At 69.1% G+C, this 20,996-nt stretch overlaps 7 protein-coding genes and 1 long non-coding RNA gene across 12 annotated transcripts; 5 read left to right on the top strand and 3 right to left on the bottom strand.

Moving 5' to 3' along the window:
* Nucleotides 1-333: 333 nt before the first annotated feature.
* On the top strand, nt 334-3,217 carry NR1I3 (nuclear receptor subfamily 1 group I member 3). The gene is made up of 9 exons (XM_075075181.1): nt 334-526; nt 756-972; nt 1,256-1,386; nt 1,827-1,999; nt 2,080-2,288; nt 2,366-2,511; nt 2,602-2,718; nt 2,793-2,898; nt 2,989-3,217. Exons 1-9 carry the CDS (start codon nt 481-483, stop codon nt 3,116-3,118), a joined length of 1,275 nt encoding a protein of 424 aa, XP_074931282.1. The 5' UTR covers nt 334-480; the 3' UTR covers nt 3,119-3,217.
* Nucleotides 3,180-5,699, bottom strand: TOMM40L (translocase of outer mitochondrial membrane 40 like). The gene is made up of 9 exons (XM_075075195.1): nt 5,350-5,699; nt 5,091-5,155; nt 4,898-4,990; nt 4,618-4,719; nt 4,399-4,504; nt 4,204-4,326; nt 4,006-4,082; nt 3,827-3,929; nt 3,180-3,749 (listed from the first exon to the last, which is right to left on the bottom strand). The coding sequence occupies exons 1-9, from the start codon at nt 5,591-5,593 to the stop codon at nt 3,610-3,612; spliced, it is 1,053 nt and encodes a 350-aa protein (XP_074931296.1). The 5' UTR covers nt 5,594-5,699; the 3' UTR covers nt 3,180-3,609.
* Nucleotides 5,700-6,916: 1,217 nt separating this feature from the next.
* APOA2 (apolipoprotein A2) lies at nt 6,917-7,860 on the top strand. The gene is made up of 3 exons (XM_075075194.1): nt 6,917-7,025; nt 7,396-7,607; nt 7,688-7,860. Exons 2-3 carry the CDS (start codon nt 7,414-7,416, stop codon nt 7,803-7,805), a joined length of 312 nt encoding a protein of 103 aa, XP_074931295.1. The 5' UTR covers nt 6,917-7,025; nt 7,396-7,413; the 3' UTR covers nt 7,806-7,860.
* Nucleotides 7,861-8,107: 247 nt separating this feature from the next.
* UFC1 (ubiquitin-fold modifier conjugating enzyme 1) lies at nt 8,108-9,210 on the top strand. The gene is made up of 6 exons (XM_075075193.1): nt 8,108-8,266; nt 8,358-8,425; nt 8,533-8,596; nt 8,686-8,762; nt 8,857-8,947; nt 9,041-9,210. Exons 1-6 carry the CDS (start codon nt 8,144-8,146, stop codon nt 9,110-9,112), a joined length of 495 nt encoding a protein of 164 aa, XP_074931294.1. The 5' UTR covers nt 8,108-8,143; the 3' UTR covers nt 9,113-9,210.
* Nucleotides 9,211-9,514: 304 nt separating this feature from the next.
* USP21 (ubiquitin specific peptidase 21) lies at nt 9,515-14,686 on the top strand. The gene is given in 15 exon segments (XM_075075166.1): nt 9,515-9,560; nt 10,381-10,465; nt 10,538-10,622; nt 10,624-11,337; nt 12,292-12,351; nt 12,630-12,753; nt 12,843-12,954; nt 13,061-13,198; nt 13,273-13,337; nt 13,435-13,538; nt 13,623-13,709; nt 13,790-13,868; nt 14,015-14,122; nt 14,212-14,326; nt 14,424-14,686. Coding segments are annotated over 13 exon segments (1,857 nt in total). The 5' UTR covers nt 9,515-9,560; nt 10,381-10,465; nt 10,538-10,562; the 3' UTR covers nt 14,515-14,686.
* Nucleotides 11,331-12,635, bottom strand: LOC142048391 (uncharacterized). The gene is made up of 3 exons (XR_012657465.1): nt 12,086-12,635; nt 11,789-11,870; nt 11,331-11,670 (listed from the first exon to the last, which is right to left on the bottom strand). It is a non-coding gene; the product is annotated as an uncharacterized LOC142048391 (long non-coding RNA).
* Nucleotides 14,687-15,095: 409 nt separating the features above from the next.
* PPOX (protoporphyrinogen oxidase) lies at nt 15,096-18,056 on the top strand. 4 transcript variants are annotated; one of them, XM_075075173.1, is made up of 12 exons: nt 15,096-15,276; nt 15,379-15,513; nt 15,990-16,105; nt 16,178-16,310; nt 16,403-16,547; nt 16,636-16,826; nt 16,906-16,966; nt 17,049-17,167; nt 17,243-17,356; nt 17,465-17,584; nt 17,667-17,709; nt 17,783-18,056. In XM_075075173.1, the coding sequence occupies exons 1-12, from the start codon at nt 15,190-15,192 to the stop codon at nt 17,917-17,919; spliced, it is 1,401 nt and encodes a 466-aa protein (XP_074931274.1). In that variant the 5' UTR covers nt 15,096-15,189; the 3' UTR covers nt 17,920-18,056. The 4 variants fall into 4 exon arrangements, with proteins under 4 accessions (XP_074931274.1, XP_074931271.1, XP_074931272.1 ...); XM_075075170.1 differs by having other exon boundaries at nt 17,435-17,584; XM_075075171.1 differs by having other exon boundaries at nt 16,876-16,966.
* On the bottom strand, nt 17,969-20,741 carry B4GALT3 (beta-1,4-galactosyltransferase 3). Of its 2 annotated transcripts, XM_075075179.1 has the most exons (7): nt 20,648-20,741; nt 20,199-20,563; nt 19,726-19,961; nt 19,441-19,631; nt 19,236-19,358; nt 18,929-19,033; nt 17,969-18,850 (listed from the first exon to the last, which is right to left on the bottom strand). In XM_075075179.1, exons 2-7 carry the CDS (start codon nt 20,452-20,454, stop codon nt 18,355-18,357), a joined length of 1,407 nt encoding a protein of 468 aa, XP_074931280.1. In that variant the 5' UTR covers nt 20,455-20,563; nt 20,648-20,741; the 3' UTR covers nt 17,969-18,354. The 2 variants fall into 2 exon arrangements, with proteins under 2 accessions (XP_074931280.1, XP_074931281.1); XM_075075180.1 differs by lacking the exon at nt 19,236-19,358.
* Nucleotides 20,742-20,996: the final 255 nt, after the last annotated feature.

Here is a 20,996-nt window from a genome sequence, read left to right as displayed (position 1 = left end):
GTCATCACCCCCCCGAGTTGCCACCATCCCGGGGCACCCCAAAGGGGACAGGCCCTGCCCAGGCACCCTGGGGTGGGGACACTGCTGGCAACTCCCCACGGCACCTGGTGGCAGGGTCCTTCCTCTGGGGTCGGCCACCGCAGTTCCCGTCCCCTCGGGGCTCTGGCACCCCAAACGCCTCCCCCAGCGCCCACGTGTGTCCTCCCGCCCGCCTGTCCCCGCGTCTGCCATGCACGTCCCCCGCACCTGCCATGCCTGTCCCCGCCTGTTACCCCCCGCCACGTGCTGCATGTCCCCGCCTGCCGCAGCCTCACTCAAGTTCAAGGTTCAAACTCCACAGGCTCCAGCTGGGAGGCAGCGGGGACGAGTGGCTGCGTGGCCCCTCACTGCGCGGCAGTGAGCACCGGGCACTGGCCACACTGCTGGGCACCGGGTCCCAGGTACCAGCACCAACCGGCACCGGCCACCTTTGGGGGCATCATGCAGGCAGTTCAGTGGCGGCTGGGGCAGGAGGTCGTGGCGGCGGGTGGGTGCATGAGGGCAGTGCACCGCAGGGTTGGGGGGACAGGGTGGCTCTGAGGGTAGGCACAGGGGACGGGGCGCGGAAGCCGGTGTCAGGGCAGTGGCTGCAGGACAGGCAGAGCTGCCTGCAGGGCACGGTGTGGGGTGTTGCTCAAGCAGGAGCTGCAGTGTGTGTACAGCCACACGCACCCATGTGCACCTGCCCGGTCCTGCAGCCTCTATCCTCCCTGCAGTCCCCCCAGTCCAGGCACCATCATCTGCATCCCCAGCCATGTCCATGTCGAGCCCCTCGGATGCAGAGATTAGCTCCTGCCTACTGCCAGGCACCCAGGTGCCCAGAGGGGAGGATGACGAGCCTGGGAAGAAAAAGGTCTGCGCCGTGTGTGGGGACAGTGCCACTGGGTACCACTTCCATGTCATGACCTGCGAGGGCTGCAAGGGCTTCTTCAGGTGGGGGCTGCCACTGCAGGGGGACTGGGACTGCTCTGTGGCACCGGGCAAGAGCCAGGGGATGGGGTGGGATGGGACAGAGCAGGGGACAAGGTGGGATAGATGCTGCCACTGCATGCTCAGGCCACTCAGCTTCTCCAGGGCACAGTGGTCACAGGGTCTTGGGGGCCAGAGGTGGCCCCTGCCCCGCGACATCCTGTCCCCAGCCCCTATGGCCCCTCTGTCCCCCCCAGGGACACACCAGGGACCCCCACAGGGACTCACAGCTCCTGTGTACCCCCAGGCGCTCCATCAACAAGGGCGTCCACTTCACCTGCCCCTTCGCCCGGAGCTGCCCCATCACCAAGGCCAAGCGGCGGCAGTGCCAGGCCTGCCGCCTCCAGAAGTGCCTCGACATGGGCATGCGGAAGGACAGTGAGTGCTTTGGCACAGGGACAGTGGGGGAGACATGGGGGGAGAGGGGATGGGGTCACACAGAGGGGGTATGGGGAGGATGAGGGGGACACAGAGCAGAGGGGAGAGGGAGGACCTGGGTGGGAGAACATGGGGGAAAAGGGGATGAGGGGGACCTGGGTGAGGGACAAGGGACAGAGAGGACCAGCCTGGGTGGGATGGCAGAGGAGCACACAGGGGCAGAAGGGACAGGGCAGCCCAGGGGCAAGAGGACAGCAAGAGACAGGGGCACAGAGGTGACAGCAGGGGGGTGCAGGAGAGAGAGGACAATGGGGACGCCGCTGGGGAGAGGGGACCATGGGGCAGTGGCATCTTCAAGCACCTGGGAGAACATGATGGGGGGCTGTGTCACCGGTGACCCCGCTCCCCAGTCTGGGGTGACGGTGGTGGCGGGGCGGCAGTGATCATGTCGGAGGAGGCGCTGCGGCGGCGGCGGGCACTGCGGGGGCAGCGGCGGCAGGCACAGGAGCAGCCGGAGGGGCTGACAGCGGAGCAGCAGGAGCTCATCGACATCCTTATCGTGGCCCACCAGCGCACCTTTGACTCCAGCTTCTCCCAGTTCACACACTACTGGGTGAGTAGGGACCCCCGGGACCTGGACATCCCCACAGGCGCCCCGGCACAGCACTGATACCTCGGCTGCTGCCACCACAGCCCGCTGTGCGTCTCTACGTCCCCAGCCCGCAGCCACAAAGCCCGCTGGAACCAGGCACCCCTGCTGCGTGGCCACCATCTCCGCAGCCAGACTGCCTGGACGAGGACGTGCTGCCCGACGTCTTCTCCATGCTGCCTCACATTGCTGACCTCGGCACCTTCATGATCCAGCAGATCATCAACTTCGCCAAGGAGATCCCAGCTTTCAGGTTCGTGGGGAGGGGGCCGGGCAGGAGACCCCTGCCACCACCCCAGCCGTGACACCTCCCCTCACCCCCCCAAGCAGGAGCTTGCCCATCGACGACCAGATCTCACTGCTGAAAGGGGCTGCCATGGAGATCTGCCAGATCCAGTTCAACACCATCTTCAATGTGGAGACCAATGCCTGGGAGTGCGGGCAGCACTGCTACACCATCAAGGACGGAGCCCTGGGTGAGCGGGGGGGGGCGACGGCGCCACCAGGGAGCAGGGGACAGCCACATCCCTATCCCAGCTCACCTGTCACCGCCATGCTCCCCTCAGCTGGCTTCCAGCAGATCTACCTGGAGCCACTGCTCAAGTTCCACATCAGCCTGAAGAAGCTACAGCTGCACGAGGCCGAGTACGTCCTGCTCCAGGCCATGCAGCTCTTCTCACCAGGTAGGGACTATGGTGGCCGCGGCGGGACATCCCCTGGGCCCCGCTGATGGCTGCCTGCCCATCCTACCCCCCAGACCATGCCAGCATTGCCCAGCGGGACTTTGTCGACCAGTTCCAGGAGAAGGTGGCCCTGACGCTCAAGAGCTACATTGACCACCGGCACCCCATGCCTGAGGGCAGGTACATGCCAGGGTGGTTGGCACAGCCACAGTCCCCTCTGCCGTGGGGACAGCCACCAGGTCCGAGCCAGGCACTTCCCCTCCGCCCCAGGTTTCTCTACGCAAAGTTGCTGCTGCTGCTGACAGAGCTGCAGACGCTGAAGATGGAGAACACACGACAGATCCTCCACATCCAGGACCTGTCCTCCATGACACCGCTGCTCTCCGAAATCATCAGCTAGAGCCCGCGCCAAACCCCGGCCCCCGGCTGCGAGCACCAGGGCTCACCGGCTACCAGTGCACTTTACAGGGCAGAGTAAAGCTCCTTTATTTTTCCAGGCTCCGTGGGTGCACACACATGGGCACTGCCGGCACCCCCAGCCCCCGCCGTGGCCCAGAGCCACCCCCTGCACCGCCGGAGGGAAACCGAGGCAGAGGAGTGGTGGGAGCAGAGGGAAGCACGGTGCTGGGGCGAGGAGGGTGGCGTGGGTGAGCGCCAGGGGGGTGGAGACCCCCAGCCCCAAGCGGCAGCCTCTCCTCAGCCCAAAGGCGCTAACGGCCACCACGCGCTGTCACAGTGTCCCCCGGGCCTCGAGAGACCAGGTTCCCCCTCCGTGGGCTCCCCCAGTACTGCGGCGTGAGAGCGGGGCCTGGCTGGCACCCCTGCGGCACGGCACGGCGCGGCAGCTCCCTGAGCAGGACGGTGGCACATGCCAGCCGCCCCCGCGGCCCCTCAGCCCACAATGACGCTGAAGCCGCAGTGGAAACGGTTCTTCCAGTGGTTGAGGAAGGCGCCCAGAGCCAGGGTGACAGGCAGGGGGGGCAGCTTCTTCTCCAGCACCCCCCCAACACTCCAGTTACTGTCCAGGAGCCCTGCGGGGGGCAGGGGGGCAGGGTGAGCGCCCAGCCAGCGCTGGGGGTGCCAGGTGCCGGCGCGGCTCCTTGCTCACCTCTGAAGACCATGTTGGCCTGCGGCAGGTTGAGCTGGTAGCCAAAGGCGAAGGTGGTGTCCTGCAGCCGTGTGTTGGCCTCCAGCTCCACCCCGACCTGCACCTGGGGGGCAGAAAACATGAGAGCCCGGGGCAGGACGGGGTCACACAGGGGATGGGGACACATAGGGGCCACTCACCTGCTCATTGGCTCGGTGGTAGTAGCTGGCGTGGGCGCCGCCATACCCCACGTTCAGTGTCGCCACCCACTTCAGAGCTGGAAGAGAGAAGCAAAGCGGAGGGCAAGGGGAGCCAGGGTGTCCTCCCAGGGCCAGCATGGCGGGCAGGACCCTCGGGGCTGTGCCCATGGCCCCCTCAAGCGCAGGGTGCCTGCATACCCGTGTATTTGCCCGCCAGCGTGAGGATGGCTCCCTCCTCCCCTGGCCGCCGGTGATAAACCATCTCCCCACCCAGGACCAGGCGGGAGGTGACGCTCTGGAGGAAATGGGCCACCAGGATCACTGTGGGGACAGTACAGCCCTCAGCGCTCAGCCCCCCTGGGCCCGGCAGCTGGGGGGGGACACCCCGCTCACCAGACTCTCCAAGGAGGTCAGGGTTGCCCAGCGTGAGGGTGGCAGTGCAGTCGTCCCCCCGGTACTCGCCGTCGAACTGCCACGTCACGAACTTGGCCTGGTGTGTCTGCAAGGGGATGGGCACCACGGCGGGTCCTGCCACCGTCCCTGCCACCGCCTGGGGGTGATGGAGATGCCCCAACACCCCCTGCCCCAGGGTTCTCTCCCACCCGGCCCCACCTGGAAGACGGCTTTGGTGCGGATGCGCTCAGCGACGAGGTGCAGCACTTGGGCGTGGAGGCTGCCAGTGTTGTCCATGTCCCCAACCAATGTGGGGAAGACCTGGAGACAGGGGGTGGTCAGCTGGGGTGCCAGGGACGTCCCACCCCTGTTTGAGCCACAGGCTGGGACCCCCCTTACCCCCAGCTAACCCCTACCCATCCTGGTGCCATTCCAGAGCCTTGTGGCCACCCCAGGGCCACCCACTGTCCCAGGGCCACCCCAGGGCGCGGGGTCTCACCTCAGTGGGGCTGAGCTGCCGGTCCCCCACGTAGGTAGCGTTGAAGTGGTAGCTGGAGGGGCCGAGAGTGCTCATGTGAACCGTGTGTGTCACCTGCGGGGACTGCACGTCAGCGGGGGACAGGGGGGCAGCCCAGGAGTGGCAGCGGCCGCCCCCCAGCACGGCCCCACGGGTCCCTGAATGTCCCCCTGACCTGGAAGTGGCTGCTCAGCGTCTTGGTGACGATCAGCTTCACCCCCTCCATCTGCTGCGGGAAAAATCTCTGGGGGAGAGCAGGGGGCTGAGGGGGGCCACCCCTGCCGCCCCCCGCCCCCGCCCCGGGCCAGCCCCCCGGTGACACCCCACCCCTCCCAGGGCCACCCACAGCCAGTGCCACCGGGACCCTCCACTGCCCCGGGCCAGCCGGGGGCCCGGCCCCAGTGTCCCCTCGGCCGCGGTGTCCCCCCCGGCCCCACCTTTGCACTGCCGGTGCAGCTCATCGAAGCTGCCGGGGCTGCCGAGCGGCTCCCCCCGGCGCGGGGCCCGGGGCGCGGCGGGGCCCAGCACGTTGCCCATGGCCCGGCCCGGCCCTACGGCCGCCCGCCCCCCCCGTCCCCGCCGGGCGCAGCCATCGCGGCCACGGGCACCGGCGCCACCGGAAATGCCTTCGCGAAGCCGCCGCCGCCATCTCGGGTGAGGGCAGCGCTTGCCGTCCATTGGCTGAGCCGGCGGAGGCGGGGCCGGTCAGGATCGTGCTCCTCGGACCCCCGGCGCCGCGCGGCGCCGTTCCGGGCCTGCCGCGTTCCGCCCCCGCCGCGCTCAGCCAGGCCCGCCCCGCACCCGCCCACCCCCCACCCCACCCCCGTGCCCCGTGTGTCCCCACGCGTGTTCCGTGTATCCCCCATCTCCTCCCTGTTCCCGCCCTCCGCATCCCGTTTCCTCCCTCGTGTCCCATTCCCCCTGCATCCCCTCTGTCCCCCTCCCTGCATCTCTAGACACGGCTGGCTGTGTCCCAATTCCGCCCCCCCGTGCCCCCTGCCCTGTCCCCTCCCTGTGTCTACCCCCACGGCTCGTCTCATCACCATGTCCCCTGCCCCACATCCCCTCCTTGTCCCGTGTCCCCAGTCCCATGTGCCGGTCCTTGCCCCCTGCCCCTGGGCCTTCCCCATGCTCGCCCCCAACCATCCCCTGCCCCTGCTGCCGTTGCCAGCAGCTTTCCTGGAAAGGGCTCGGAGGGGAATGTGCCCGGTGGCCCCACTGGTGACCCAGGGGACAGAGAGTTTTTGTCCCCAGTGCCGCCCAGGTGCCCTTTGGCCGTGTCCCCAGACAATGCCGGAGCTGGCCCCTGCCCCCGCCCCGTGGTGGGGCGTCCCCAGTGTCCGCCCCCCCCATGGGAGCCCCGTCTGGGACCCCATGGGGATGGCCCCTGCCTGCCCAGCGCTGAGTCACGCCGTCACGTTGGCGGCCGAGGGTCAGCGATAAGGCGGGTGACGACCTTCGCCCCGCGGGTGCCGGTGGCAGCCGGGGTGGGCCAGGGTGTGCAGCCCCCAGGGTGCCCCTACTGAGCCAGGAACGTGGGGTGGGGTGGCCACTGGCACCTGCAGGGCTAGGGTAGAGGGGCTGGTGGGTGCTGGAGTGGGGGTACGGGCGTACCCTGGGGTATAGACAGGCCCTGGGACTGCTCTGGGGGTCCTGCTGTGTGCTGGGGCTGCAACACAACATGGGGCCACACTTGCCACAGGGCCACGACGTGCCACGGAGCCACCACTTGCCACAGGGCTCCAACATGCCACAGGGCAACTGCATGTATCCTGGGGTACCAACATGCTAAGGGTCACGGCATGCCGCGGGGCCACCAGCCAAGCCCCCCGCAGCCCCAGTCCCTGGGCTATTGTCACCCACCACCCGTGTCCTGCCCGGGGCCACGGGGTGCTGGGGACACAGGGACAGGACCCCGGGGTGTGGGGCCACCCCTGGTGAGGGCGAGGAGGGGCTGTCCTCTACAACGACCCTTACCCTGGCTGTGTTTACCCAAGCTGTGGCAGGGGCCGGCACGGCCCCCCTGGCCCAGGGGCGGGAGCTGGCCTGGGGGATATAAGCAGCCCCTAAGGGGGCACCCCTAATCCCGCACCCCCAGAGTCCTACCCAGGTGAGCAGCAGCTGGCACCCAGCGCCCAGGCAGGATGGGGCTGTGGGGCAGGGATGGGGCAGGGTGGGGATGGAGGTGCCATGGGGTGGGATGGGACAGGAGTGGGGCAGGATGGCGCCAGTGGAGCCATGGGGCTGGGATAGGGTGGGAGGGAGCTGTGTGGTCAGGATGGGGTGGGAGCGGGATGGCAGGGCTGTGGGGCAGGGATGGGGCAGGAGGGGGACCAAGGTTCCATGGGGTGGGACAAGGCACAATGGGGATACTGGAGCAGCGACGGGGCAGGGATGGGAAGGTGCCATGGGGCAGGAGGGGGCAGGAAGGGATAGCAGAGCCATGGGGCTGGCCAGCCACCACTGACCCAGCCACATAGACCCCCAGCCCCACCAAGATGAAGGTGCTGGTGGCCGCCCTGCTGCTGCTGCTCTGCGTCTGCAGCCTCCAGGCCGCCCTGGTGAGGCGTGAGGCTCCGGAGGAGGACGCTGCCCCTCCAGCCACCGAGAACTTCTTCACCCGCCAATTCCAGACCTTCTCCGACTTCATGAGTGAGAAGCTGCAGGTGGAGGAGCTGCGCAGCCAGGCTGAGTACGGGGGGGACAGGGGGCAAGGGGGACTCCCCTCGGCTGCCCTTTGGCTCCCCCCCTCACTGGTCGACTCTCCCCCAGGTCCTACCTGGACCGGGCCAACAAGCAACTGGAGCCACTGGCCCAGGAGCTGCGGGGCAACATCCTCAAGCTCTTCTCCTCCCTGCTGGACCTGGGCAAGGGTGAGGGGCAGCCCTGAGCCCTGCTCTAGCAGCCCCACCACCCCACCTGTGACAATAAAGCCCTGGAGCCGCTGCCGTGTCTTTGGTGCTGTGGGGTCGGGGTCGGTGAGCCCCCGGGGAGGGGTGAGCGCAGCTGAGACCCGACAAACTCAGCGCCGCCAGCACTAAAAATGGAGGCGTCGGAGCGGCGTCGCGCCCTGCCCATGCCCCAAGTAAAGATGGCGGCGCCGGCCCGCTACACTCCACCCCCGCCGTCGCGTCACGCCCCTAAGCAAGATGGTGTCGCGGGAAGCAGAGCCTCTGCTAGCGTCACTTCCGCCCCGAGTCAAGATGGGCGGCTTCCGGCGGCGGGGAGATGGCGGAGGAGGCGGCGCGGCGGGCGGTGGCGGAGCTGCCACTGCTGCGGGCGGCGGCGGGGCCGCGGGACCGGGAGGGCTGGGCGGCGCGGCTGAAGGAGGAGTACCGCGCCCTCATCCAGGTGCGCCGGGACCGCACACCCGCCGGTTCCCCGCCGGTTCCCCGGGCTCGGGGCGGCCCCGCTCACCCCCACTCCCCCCTCCCTTCCCCAGTACGTGGAGAACAACAAACGCGCCGATAACGACTGGTTCCGCCTGGAGTCCAACGCCGAGGGCACCCGGTGGGTGAGCGGGGCCGGGGCTCCCCCCGCCCCAGGGCCGCTCCGGTGTCCGGGTGGGGCTCGGGATTGAGGAGGGCGGGGGCCGGGCCCCCCACGGTGTGTTACAGGTGGTTCGGGAAGTGCTGGTATGTCCACGAGCTGCTCAAGTACGAATTCGCCATCGAGTTTGATGTGAGTGTTGCGGGGGGGTCGGGGAGGCTGGGGGTGCCCGCGGGACCGCTGACCCCACCACGTGTCCTGTGTCCCCCCCACCCCCCAAGATCCCGGTGACCTACCCCTCCACCGCCCCCGAGATCGCCATCCCTGAGCTGGACGGGAAGACGGCCAAGATGTACAGGTGGGGAGGCGGGTCTCAGGGCTGGGGGGTGCCCCACACCCCTGGGGGGGTTCTGGGGGATGTGGGGCGGCTGATAGCTCCCTCCTCCCCGCAGGGGGGGCAAGATCTGCCTCAGCGACCACTTCAAGCCTCTCTGGGCCAGGAACGTCCCCAAATTCGGCTTGGCCCATCTGATGGCACTGGGGGTGAGTCAGGGGGTGTCACCTGTGGGGGGGAGGGGGGTGTCACCCACAGGGAGGGGTGTCACACAGAGGGCCGCTCACCCTCTGTTACTACAGCTGGGCCCCTGGCTGGCCGTGGAGATCCCCGACCTCGTCACCAAAGGCATCATCCAGCACAAGGAGAAGTGAGCGGTGGGGGTGGGGAGGGGTGTGCAGCCCCCCCCCCTCCCCGTCCCCCCACCACTCCCTGCTGCCGCTGCTGCTCCCCAATAAACTCTTCAGCCCCAGCATTGCCCCTTCCTGCTGCTCTGGGGCGTCCCGGTGGGGGGCTGGGGACGGTCGCGGCCCTCGGGGTCCGGCCGCCCTGCACGAACCTACAGTAACACTTTATCGAGGGACTCTGTCACTTTAAGAAAACAGTGGGTGGCGGCCCCTTTAAGAGGGGAATGGGTGGGGGGAGAGAGACGCCGCTTGGTCTCCATAGCGACGCGGAACTATCAGGAAGGGAGGGGGCGTCGCGCCCAGCCAGCGCAGGCGCAGTGCGGCGCGCGAAGCCGCCGGGGGCGGAGCGGCGGTCGGGAGGAACAAAGATGGCGGCGGGTGGTGCGGGAGTTGTTGCCATGGCGGCCCGCGGGAGGTGCGGCGGGGAGGGGGGAGCGGCCCGGCGGGGGCGGGGGGCACCGGGAGGCGCGGGAGGGGGCGGCAGGAGAGAGAAAGGAGGGCAGGCGCCCTCACCCCCCTCCCCAGGGTGTCCCCCGGTACCGGGATGGGGTATGGGTGGGGTGCAGGGCCCCATGGGGGGCGGGTGACCAGGGCAGGGGACAGCGGCGGGTGGTCTGCGGGGCAGGGGGCAGGACGGGGGTTCCCCGGCGTACAGGGTGGGCAGGGCGGGGGGCTGGAAGCCTTTGCCATCGCCACGGGCAGGCCCGTGGGGCCCTTCGCCCCGACCTTGGTGGGGTCTCGCCGTGCCGCGGCTGCACCGGCAGCAGGACCACCGGCCATCCCTCCCTCCACCCCTCCCGGCCGGCCGGAGCTGAGCTGGCGAGCGCCCAGCAGCATCCAGCTCCTGCAGAGCCGCTCTCCGGGCACAGCCAGCAGCCATCGCCCTCCCCGGGGTGTGCTGAACGCCAACAGCCTCCCCGCGGGGCCTGCACCCCGCCAGCGCCAGGTGTCCCCACGGAGCAGGTGCCGGGAGATGGCTGCATCGCTGCCCGGCCGCACCGAGAGGTGTTTCGGCAGAGCCCAGCTGCTCCAAGCAGTGTTTTGGCAGAGCCCGGAGTGGGCAGGTGGGAGGAACCCGCTGCCGGCGGTGCCGAGCACCTCTGTGACTCACCTGCTGGCTCAGGAAGCACGGCACAGCACTCGCCTCCCATCGGTGCTGCGGCAGACGGGTGAGGGGGGCCGTGGGGTCCCCTGGTCCCGTCGGGTGATCCAGAGCATCTCTCCTTGTGCCGCAGGGCCCCTGCAGACAGGACTCTCCGGCCAGCTGCTCACCACTGGGGGCTGTGAGCAGTGCTGGCGAGAGGAGGCACGGCGAGAGAGGTGGGTGCGTGCCCAGTGTCCCCGTGCGCCAGCCTGGTGTCGCCGGCATCAGCCTGGTCCCTCTCCCCGCAGGGCTCCTCTCTTGTCTGTCCCCACGATGCCCCAAGCCTCGGAGCACCGCGTCGGCCGGGCCAGGGACCACACTGTCGTCACCTCCCCAGCCCAAGGCTGCCACCAAGCTGCCCAGTGGGCACCGGGCCCTGAGCCAGGAGCGTCATGCTGCCGCCTTGGCCTCCGCCGCTGCTGCCAACGGGCTCTCCCCGGCCCCCAAGCTTCGCCTCCTGCCGCCCCGGCCCGGCCCGCTGGACGACCGCAGCAAGAAGCTGGAGCTGGACCGGGGTCGAGCCTCGAAACGTGGGGAAGCTCTCCGCAGTTCAGCGTGCCGGCGGGGGCCCGTGAAGGCAGACCACGCGGTGCGGGTGCCCGGCTCTCCGCAGGCGGGCGCCGTGCCAGGCAGCGCCTCCTTTTCCCTGCCCACCGGGGCCTCGCTGGTGGGGCGTGAAGCAGAGCGCCGGCGGAGCAACCTGGCCCGCTCCAAATCCATCAGCATCGGGGACCTGAGCCAGGGCGGCAGCCGTGCCGAGGACGTGGCAGCGGTGCTGAGCCGGCTGGTGCTGAGGGACTGTGGCCACCAGCTGAGCGCTGGCTCGCTGGTGCTCAGGAGGAGCTCCTCTCTCCGGAGGGTCAATGTCTCTCCGGGGCTGGATGGGAAGCCTACTGCCCCGCTGCTCTCCGTCCGGCCCGAGGGCTGCCCGAGGACTCGTACTGCCCCCGACCCCCCGTACGCCCACAGCCCAAGCGTTCCAGCACCCAGCAGCCCCGCCCTGGGCAGAGCCCCAGCACCCGGCAGGACTGAGGAGAAGGCGGCAGCTGTAAGACCCTCAGGATTTGTTCTGCCAGCGGGGCGTGCCCTGGCCCTCCCATTGCCCCTGGCTGCAGGGCGGCAGCTTCGCTCCTGGGGGTCGGTGACACCACTGGGGTGGGACAGCGGTGCCGGTCTCACCTCTCCCTGCACCGTTCTTCCTGGGGGGTCCCCACTGCGAAAGGGTTGAGGCCCCTCAGCTCCGGGGCTGCTGGGGGCTGCTTGGTACCATGCCTGTTTCTGCATCAGCCTTCTTCCCATGGAACAGACAGGTCCTGTCCTCCACTCACCGTGGGCCACGTGGGGGGATTAGGTGCACCGAAATCCCGGGGCAGGGCCTGTGCTGGCGGGGGACAGGGATGCAGCTCAGCCCCCACAGCGTATCCCTCGCTGGCGGCACAGGGGGCCGCCCCCATCCCGCCAAGCCACCCTGCTCCCCATGATGCTCTCCTGCGCCTCACCAGTGTGGTGTGGGGCAGGCAGGTGTGTTTGCCTCCGCTCGCCGTCCTCTGGGTGCTCGCTGTCCCCAAGGTGGCTCTCCTGCTAATTAATCCCCCTGAGATGAGCCTCCAGCAAGGCCCAGAATAGCCAGGGGAAATCGGATCAGCTAATGAGCTGTGGCTTAGACAGGCAGAGGGGCCCGGCGACGCTGGTGCGGCAGTCCCGTCCCGGCGCCCGGGCGGTGCTGGAGCCATGCCGGGGCTGCAGGGAGCCACGCTGGTGGAGCTGCCACGCAAGCTGCACCGCACTTTGCTCACCAAGCGGGATCTGCAGGGCCGCGGCGCCGACATCTCTGAGTCGGTGGTACACACTGCTGTCATGGGGCTGCTGCTCGTCAGCGGCGAGGTGAAGCCTCTGATGCTTGAGGGTCGGCCGTCTGTCTCTCCGTAGGAAGCCAAGGGGTGGCCAGAGGGGTTTGCTGCATAGGAGTGGGTCTCACTCATGTCCTTTTGTGTCCCTGCAGACCCATCACACCCTGCTGCTGGGCTCAGGCCATGTCGGTCTCAGGAACCTGGGCAACACGGTAAGCACCTGCGTCCCCGTGTCCCCATGTCCCTTGAACCCACCCGTCCCTCTGTCCTGGGGTGTGCGAGGGACCCGGGGTTCCCCTGGGCTTGCAGTGGCCGTAACCAAGCGGTTCCCACCTGCTGGGGCCGGCACATCCCCAGGGATCCCCCTACCCCTCAGGGGTCCCCATGGCACAGCAGGGTATGGTCAGGGGCACAAGGGGATTGTGGGGGACATGCCAAGGCCCAGCGGCGCTGCCACAGGGTGTCATCGCGTCCCCACCGCTCTCCGCAGTGCTTCATGAACGCCGTGCTGCAGTGCCTGAGCAGCACCAAGCCGCTGCGGGACTACTGCCTGCGCCGGGACTTCCAGCAGGAGCAGCCCCCCGGCCCCCGCGCCCCCCAGGAGCTCACCGAAGGTGGGACGGGAGCCCCCTCCAGCTAATCCCCCCTGGTCTTATGTAAACCCCGCTGGTGCTGACACCCAGTGCGTCCCACGTCCCCACAGCCTTTGCCGATGTCATCGCTGCCCTCTGGCACCCTGACTCCTCCGAGGCTGTCAACCCCGGGCGCTTCAAAGCCGTCTTTCAGAAATATGTTCCCTCCTTCACTGGATACAGGTGAGGCTTTGCCCCCCTCCTCCCAGCCCCGGGGGACCCCCTGGCAGCTCCCCTGCCTCCTGGGGAGCCGGGCAGCAGTGGGTGCAATGGGTCCGTCCTGCCGCAGCCAGCAGGATGCACAGGAGTTCCTGAAGTTCTTCATGGACCGGCTGCACGTGGAGATCAACCGCAAGGGCCGCAGGACTCCCAGCATCCTCTCAGACGCTCGGCGGACCCCTGCGCTGGAGGACCCCGAGACGTTGAGGTGAGGGGGAGAGGGGTCACAGGGGGGAGCCCTGGCCATGGGGACCGACCCTGACCTGCTGCCTTTCCCTGCAGCGATGACGAACGCGCCAACCAGATGTGGAAGCGATACCTGGAGAGGGAGGACAGCAAGATTGTGGGTGAGTGCTGATGGGCAGGGGTGACCCCTCCTGGTACTCCCAAAACCCCTCAGGGTGCCCCTCTCCACCCAGCCTCATGCCCCCCCCTTGCCCCCAGACCTCTTTGTGGGGCAGCTGAAGAGTTGCCTGAAGTGCCAGGCATGCGGCTACCGCTCCACCACCTTTGAGGTCTTCTGCGATCTCTCCCTGCCCATCCCAAAGGTAGGGATGGGGCAGAGCCCCCCGGCCAACCCTTGTCCCCCCCAGCCACCCCCCAGCCCCCCGCCTGACCCTCTCCCCCTGCAGAAGAGCTTTGCCAGTGGGAAGGTCTCACTCCACGACTGCTTCAGCCTCTTCACCAAGGAGGAGGAGCTGGATTCGGAGAACGCCCCGGTAAGAGGCCGGGGCGGGTGGCTCAGCACCCTGGGTTCGGCACCCCCAGCCCCCTCTCACTGGCACCATGTCGCCAGCAGGTCTGTGACAAGTGCCGGCAGCGGACAAGGAGCACGAAGAAGCTGACCATCCAGCGCTTCCCCCGCATCCTGGTGCTCCGTATCCTTTGGGGACTGGAGGGTGGGGGGCCAGGGGAGAGGCCTGGGACCCTCGGAGCTGCCGGTGCTCACATGAGGGGTGTGGGGGTGTCCCGGGGTGCCGCCCCTTCAGCTGCTCGGGGCCGCGTTTCCCTTGATGCTGCCCAGACCTGAACCGGTTCTCCACCACCCGCTACTCCATCAAGAAATGCTCCGTCTTTGTGGACTTCCCCCTGCAGCAGCTCAACCTGCGGGAGTTCGCCAGCGAGAAGGCGGGTGAGACGGGGCGGGACGGGCCAGGGGGGACGCAGTGGGGGGCAGTGCCAGCCCCTCACAGCAGCACTGAGCCCAGCCTCCCACCACAGGCAGCCCCGTCTACAGCCTCTATGCCCTCTGCAACCACTCGGGCAGCGTCCACTACGGCCACTACACCGCCTTCTGCCGGGACCCAGCCGGCTGGCGCGTCTACAACGACTCCCGGTAGGTGCCCCCCACCCCCTGATGCCCCCCGCCTCGCCCGGGCCCTGCACCCGCCCTGCCTGGCCAGGGTGGGCGTGGGCTGAGGGTGCTGCCGCAGCGTCTCGCCTATCAGCGAGAACCAGGTACCGTCCAGCGAGGGCTACGTCCTCTTCTACGAGCTGGAGGAGCCCCCCGGCAGGAGGCCCTGAGCTGCCCCAGCCCCCCCAGCCCCTCGTGGCGGGGGGCTGCCCCCTCCCCAGGCCCCAGTCCCCCAGCCCCACGTGTCGGGGTGTGGACAGAGGGCAGGTGGCTGCAGCCCCCACTGCCCAGGTGGCACTTTTGTGAATAAATTTACTAAAAAAAAAAAAAATAAGCCAAAGTTTGGAGGTGTGAAGGGTTGGCCCTGGCTGGGGGTGGTGTGTGAGGGGCGGGGCCATGGGAGGGGGCGGAGCTTGTTTGGGTGTGAATCGGGGTGCTGGTCTGCTTGGGGGCGGGGATAATCGCAGAGGGGAGGGTTTTGCCGTGGAGTCCGGAGTGGCTTTGTCTGAGGGGGGCGGGTCTTAGATGGGCGGGACTAGAGTTGATTGGGCCGGTGAGCTGCGGGGGCGGGGCAGCGAGTGCACGGGCGAGGCGAGACTGAGGGGAGGGGCGTAGGTCACCTGTGGCGGCCGTTCCGCGCTGCTTCCTGGCCCTACCCGGCCGCCGTAGCGTGTCGGCGGGTGGTCCCCACGCTTGTCCATCAGGCAACAGCGTCGTGGCATTGGCGCGGCGCGCCTTTAGCCCCGCCCAGGGGCGGGCACGGAGCCCCTCGGGGTCCGTGGTGCCGGTGCCCCGGCGCTCGGCGCGGCCCCGCTCTCTGCCCACCCGCCCGGCCTGGCTCCCTCATGCCGCCCACCGTGGCCGTCGTGGGGGGCGGCATCAGCGGCCTGGCCGCCTGCTACCACCTGGCCCGCGCCCCCCGCCCGCCCAAGGTGAGCGCGGCCCGGGTGGCTTCGTCCCCTCCCCGGGGCGGGGGAGCCCGGGTGCCCGCCGGTGCCCCCCCGGTTCCCCCGGTGTGACCGCGGTGTCCCCAGGTGCTGCTGCTGGAGGCCAGCGCCCGGCTGGGGGGGTGGCTGCAGAGCACCCGCACGGCCGAGGGGGCCGTGTTCGAGCACGGGCCCAGGGGCATCCGCCCCGGCGGGGCCGTGGGCACCGACACCCTCCACATGGTAGGGGGGTTGGGGCGGGATCGGGGGTCCCCGGGGCTTGGATCAGGGAGACAGAGAGGTCCCGGGGTGCTGGGGTCTGGAGGGTTCCTGGGCTGGTCCGGGCTGCTGGAGTTTGGGGTGGGATCCCTGGTGGGTCCTTGGGCCGGGGGGTGTCCCTGGATGGATATCGGGGTCCTGGGGGTCCCTGGGGATGCACAGGGGTCCCACGGTGCAGTGGTCGGGGGGGGGACCTGGGGCTGGCTGCAGGGTGCCAGAGGGTCTCTGGGAGCAGGGTGCTGGGGGAGAGGGGTCCCTGGGTGGTTGCCGGGGTCTTGGGAGGGGTCCCTCGATTGGATGCCTGGGTACGGGGCGGGGGGTGTCCCTGTGTGGGTGCAGGGTCCGCTGGCTCCCTGTGTGGTGCCGGGATCTGGCGGAGGCTGCCCCAGGGCAGGTCCTGTGTCCTCTGCCGTGCCCGCCCCCCCTCCGTGTCCCCGCAGGTCACCGAGCTGGGCCTGGAGAGTGATGTCCTGCCCGTCCCCGGGGACCACCCAGCCTCCAGGAACCGCTTCCTCTACACCGGTGGGGCCCTGCACAAGCTGCCCTCGGGCCTGGGGTAGGTGCCCGCCCCGCTGCCAGCCCGGTGCCACCCGTGGGCCACCCTCCCCTGAGCCCTCCGTGTCCTCAGGGGCCTGCTGCGGCCGGTACCCCCCTTCTCGCGCGCGCTGCTCTGGAGCGGAGTGCAGGACCTGCTGGCGCCGGCTGGGATGGAGCCCGACGAGAGCGTGCACGCCTTCGTTCGTCGCCGCTTTGGCCAGGAGGTGGGCGCCTGTGCCAGGCGATAGCGCCGAGGGCTTATCAGGGCCCACAGGAGCCAGGCGGGGACCGGCCTCACCCCACCATGTCCCTGCAGGTGGCCGACATCGCCGTGGACAGCCTGTGCCGGGGGGTGTTTGCCGGGGACTGCCGGGCGCTGAGTGTCCGCTCCTGCTTCCCCGCACTCTTCGAGGCCGAGCGGCGCCGGCGATCCGTTCTGCTGGGGCTGGCACTGGGCTCCAGTGAGCGCCGGGCCGGGGGGAATGGGTAGGGGGGATGCCCCAATGCTGCTACTATGGCATGTGGGGACACTGGCGTTGTCACTCGCAGGGAAGGAGCGCGGGGCCGAGTCAGGGCTGAGCTGGCGGGCACGGGCCGAGCGCTGGAGCCAGTGGTCATTGCGGGGCGGGATGGAGAGCCTGGCTGAGGCGCTGGCCGCCTTCCTGCGCCTGCGTGGCATCGAGCTGCACTGCCACGCACGCCTGCGCCGCCTGCGCCGCCGCCCCGATGGCTGCTGGCAGGTAGGGCCTTGGGGTGGGGGGTGCCAGGACACCTGGGTCCCCTTCCCAGTGCCCCCCACACTGCTCTCCTTCCCCACAGCTCACTCTGGCAGATGGCACTGTGACGGCCGACCATGTGGTCAGCGCCCTCCCAGCTGCAGGTAAGGGTGGGGGTGCACGGACACCTGGGTCCCGCAGGACAAGGAGGGGGAACCCACCCTGATCTCCCATCTCTCCTCCCAGCCCTGGCTGAGGTCCTGCCAGCTGAGGCCGAGCCGCTGGCACAGGAGCTGCGGCACATCCCGGCTGTATCAGTGGCCGTGGTGAACCTGCAGTATGAGGGCGTCACATTGCCCGTCACGGTAAGAGCAGCGCCCACAGGTGATGCCAGCACCCATGGGTGACCCCATCCTGCTCATGCTGCTGCTCTTGCCCAGGGTTTTGGGCACTTGGTGCCCTCCTCCGAGGATGCCTCCCTCCTGGGCATCGTCTACGACTCGGTGGCCTTCCCCCAGCACGATGGCATGGGGACTGCCTCAGTGCGGCTAACGGTGAGCCACCAGGGATGGGGCGGGGAGGATGACAAGGCTGATCTGGGGGGGCCTCATGGTGCCCCCGGTGCCATATAGGTGATGCTAGGAGGTGCCTGGTTTGGGCAGAGCTTCGGGGACCCAGCGGCAGCGGCGCCAGCACTGCTGCTACAGCGGGCACAGGCAGCTGTGCGGGAGCAGCTGGGCCTAGAGGTGGCCCCGACCCACTCCATCATCAAGGTGCACCAGGTGGGTGATGGCACTGCAGGGTGGGGGGCTCAGCAGCATCCCAGTGTGTCCCCTAGGGCTCACTGGCTCTCCCTGCCCGCAGGCCTGCATCCCCCAGTACACGCTGGGCCACTGGCAGCGAACAGGTAAGGCAGGGACAGGGCATGGGGGTCCCCTGACCCCCACGGAGGTGCCCACCGCCCTTCCCCATCCCCACAGAGCGCATCAGCCGCTTCCTGGCAGAGCAGCAGCTGCCCCTCAGCCTCATCGGAGCCTCCTACACCGGCGTCTCTGTCAACGACTGCATCGCCAGTGCCAAAGCGGCCGTCGGGCAGCTGCTGGGGCAGCTGCACTGAGCCCTGGCATCCCCGTGTCCCCTGGCACCAGGCAGCCGCCCCGCAGCAGTAGGACAAAGTGTTTTTTTAATTGAAAAAAACCCTTATAAAGGTCCAGGGAGCAGCTCATAAATAGAATAAATAACCATGCGCTGGCAGCGCAGCCTGCAACCACCTTCAGGCACCCGCAGCCCTTGGGGAGATGGTGTCGGGCAAGTCCCCAGCTCTCCCTGCACCCTGTCCCGGGGGGTGCCCCCCAGTATCAGGCACCAGCCCCATGGCCAGCAGCACCCCAGGCAGTTGGCCCCAGGGCTCGCTGCTTCCCCCAGTCTCTCCAGTGAGGCCTCAGCACAACCATCCCAGCCACAGCTCCCTGACCCCACGCACAATGGGAGGCCCCTTTCCGGCACCAGGCTGTGGCAGGCAGAGTCCGTGTGGGGCTGCAGCGGCCAGCGGCTAGCGGGCGCCCTGCGGCAAGCTCTGGTTGTTCCCACGGGTGGGCAGGGTCCCTTCCTTCTGTGCCACAGCCGCCCCAGCACTGTTCTCCGGGTGGGCATCACCTTCCCCAGCAGCCTCGGGGCTGCGCTGGGTGATCCCTGGTGCCAGCAGGGAGCCGGCGCCACCCTGGGTGCCGTTACCCGCCAGCAGCTGCTGCGTGGTGGCTGTGGGCATCCGTTGGGACAGGGACAGCCCCTGGTCCCCCCACCCCGCGGCATCCCGGGTCAGCTTGCGCAGCATCTCCTCCCGGAAGAGGCTGGTGCTGCTGCGGTACCTCTGGCCCTCGTGGCCCGGCACCAGCCCCCTGCGGCCCCGGCCGGCGCGGGGGTCCGTCCCGATGTCCACTGTGAGGTTGGTGTAGAGCGGGTGAAGGTGCTTGGCCAGCAGTGTGTAGGTGAGGGAGTTCATCCCGTCCTGCGTCCACATCCGCTGCGTGCGGATCAGCAGATCGAACCTGGAAGGGGCAAGGGAGGGGAAGCATTACTGCCAAGACCCCCACCGGCCCCCCCAAGTCCCCTGCCAGCCCCCTGACCTGTGAGGGTTCTCCTCATTGCCTTTGTCACTCTTGTGCTTCACCATCTTGTAGTGACCGATGGAGATGGGTGGGCGGGAGATCTTCATGCCGGCCAGGCGCACCCTGCAGACAAGCCCCGCCATCACCCAAGGGTGCCAGGCCGTGGGGACGCCATCTGCATCCCCCCCGGTGCAGCAGCAACAGCCCCCATGCTCTTGTCCTGCATGGTGATGCCATCCCAGGGCCCCGGGAAGCAGCCGGTGCCTCCCAGCAGGACATGATCACATGGCGACAGCGAGACCAGCAGGTCCCTGCAGTGTCCTACCTGGTGGCAATGTCGTCATCCTCGCCGCCCCAGCCCCAGTACTCATTGGGGAAACCGTTGATCTTCATGTACTGGTCGGGGGTGAGAGCCGAGACCCCCCCGAAGTACTGGGGGTATGGCAGGCTGTGGGGGGGGACACAAACGCTGAGCCCAGGCCTGGGACAGTCCCTTCGCTCCTGGCTCACTCACAGCTGCCATCACTCACCTGTAGCCAAATTTATTCATGGCAATGGAGACGTGTTTGGGGTTCCAGGGGTCGCAGGTGTAGAGGTTGTGATCGTTCTCGGGGATGAGGTCGACGTCGTGGAGAAAGAGGCAGTCCCACTCCTCGTCCTTCAGCGCCTCCTTCACCCCCACGTTCAGCAGCTTGGCGCGGTTGAAGGTGGAGTTACCTGCCTGCGGAGAAAGCCGGTTGGCAGCGGCGGCCCCCGGTGCGAGCCTGGCCGCCGACAAAGCTCCTGGCAAAGGCCCTGGCGCCCGCCGGACTCACCTGGTGCACGACGTAGATGCCGTACTGGAGCTGCTGGCGCTGCAGGAAGGGGTGCAGGTAGTAGAGGAGGTGGCCCAGGTGGGTCTCGCGGTTGCGGTGGGGAATGATGATGGCGGTGCGGGACCGGGGCTCACAGGTGGAGGGTTGGTACCGGCCGCCCTCCTGCACCACTGGGTTCTTTGCCTGGATCTGCTCCAGCGTGGGCACCCGGCTGAAGCTCACCGTGAGCGGGCCGACTGCACAGAGGGGAGGCAGGGGGCTGGCGCGGGGCGGCAGGGACGGCACCCACGGCGGGGCACGGATCCCCGGGGAGCCTCCCCGGACCGGCCCTGCCTGCTCATCCGGTCAGTCCGGGCTGGCAGCTGCGGAGCCGGTTCTCCGGTCCCCGCCCCGCCACCACCCCGCCGCGGCCGGGCCACGGCCCCCCCCGGGATTTCCAACCCCACCCCCGGGGCGACGGCCCCACAACTCACCGAGGAAAGGCGAGCGCTCGGGGCAGAAGGGCAGGGGCTGCGCGGGGTCGGGGCGGGCGGGCCGGCGGGGCAGCAGCCGGCTCAGGTTGGCGTAGACGTCGTGGGTGCGGGAGTAGTCGAAGACGGGCCCGGCGGCGCGGCCGAAGAGGGAGGTGAGGTTGCGGAACCCCCCCAGGGAGAAGTAGGCGACGAAGGCGAACTGGCAGCCGATGAGCAGGGCCAGCGTGCAGGGCCGCTCCAGCAGCCGCCGCAGCATGGCGGGGGGACCCGGCCCGGGGCACCGGGGGAGCCGGGGCACCGGGGGGGGGGGCGGGTCACCGGGGGCGGCTGGAGGCGTCGAGCGGGCCGGGCCACATCGCGGGGCGCTGCGGGGAAGGGGGAGGGTGAGGCCGGCGGCGGGAGGCTCCGGCTGCGGCTCCGCTCCCCCCTCCCGGACCCGTTCCCGGTACCTGCGGGCGACGGGAACACCTCAGCCCCGCCCGGCCGCCGCCGCCGCCATCTTGGAACGGAGAGGGGGGAGAGCGCGAGCGCGGGGTGGGGCGTGGTGACGTAAGGGGGCGGAGCCTCGAGGGCGCCGCAGGTGTTAAAGGGGCCGGTCCCGGCCGGGGCGTGGCGGGGAGTGGGTTCTGATCGGCGCTACCCGGGCCCTGGGGTCACAGAACGAGTCATTAGGGTTGGAAAAGACCTCTAGGATCACCAAGTCCATCCCCCCAACCCAGCACCCCCAGGCCTCCTAAGCCGTGCCCTGAAGTTCCATGGCTACATGGTTTTTGAACACCCCAAGGGATGGTGGCTCCA

The sequence above is a fragment of the Phalacrocorax aristotelis genome, chromosome 25 (assembly GCF_949628215.1).
Source record: "Phalacrocorax aristotelis chromosome 25, bGulAri2.1, whole genome shotgun sequence".
Lineage (NCBI taxonomy): Eukaryota > Metazoa > Chordata > Aves > Suliformes > Phalacrocoracidae > Phalacrocorax > Phalacrocorax aristotelis.
This window is presented reverse-complemented; position numbering and strand designations above follow the sequence as displayed.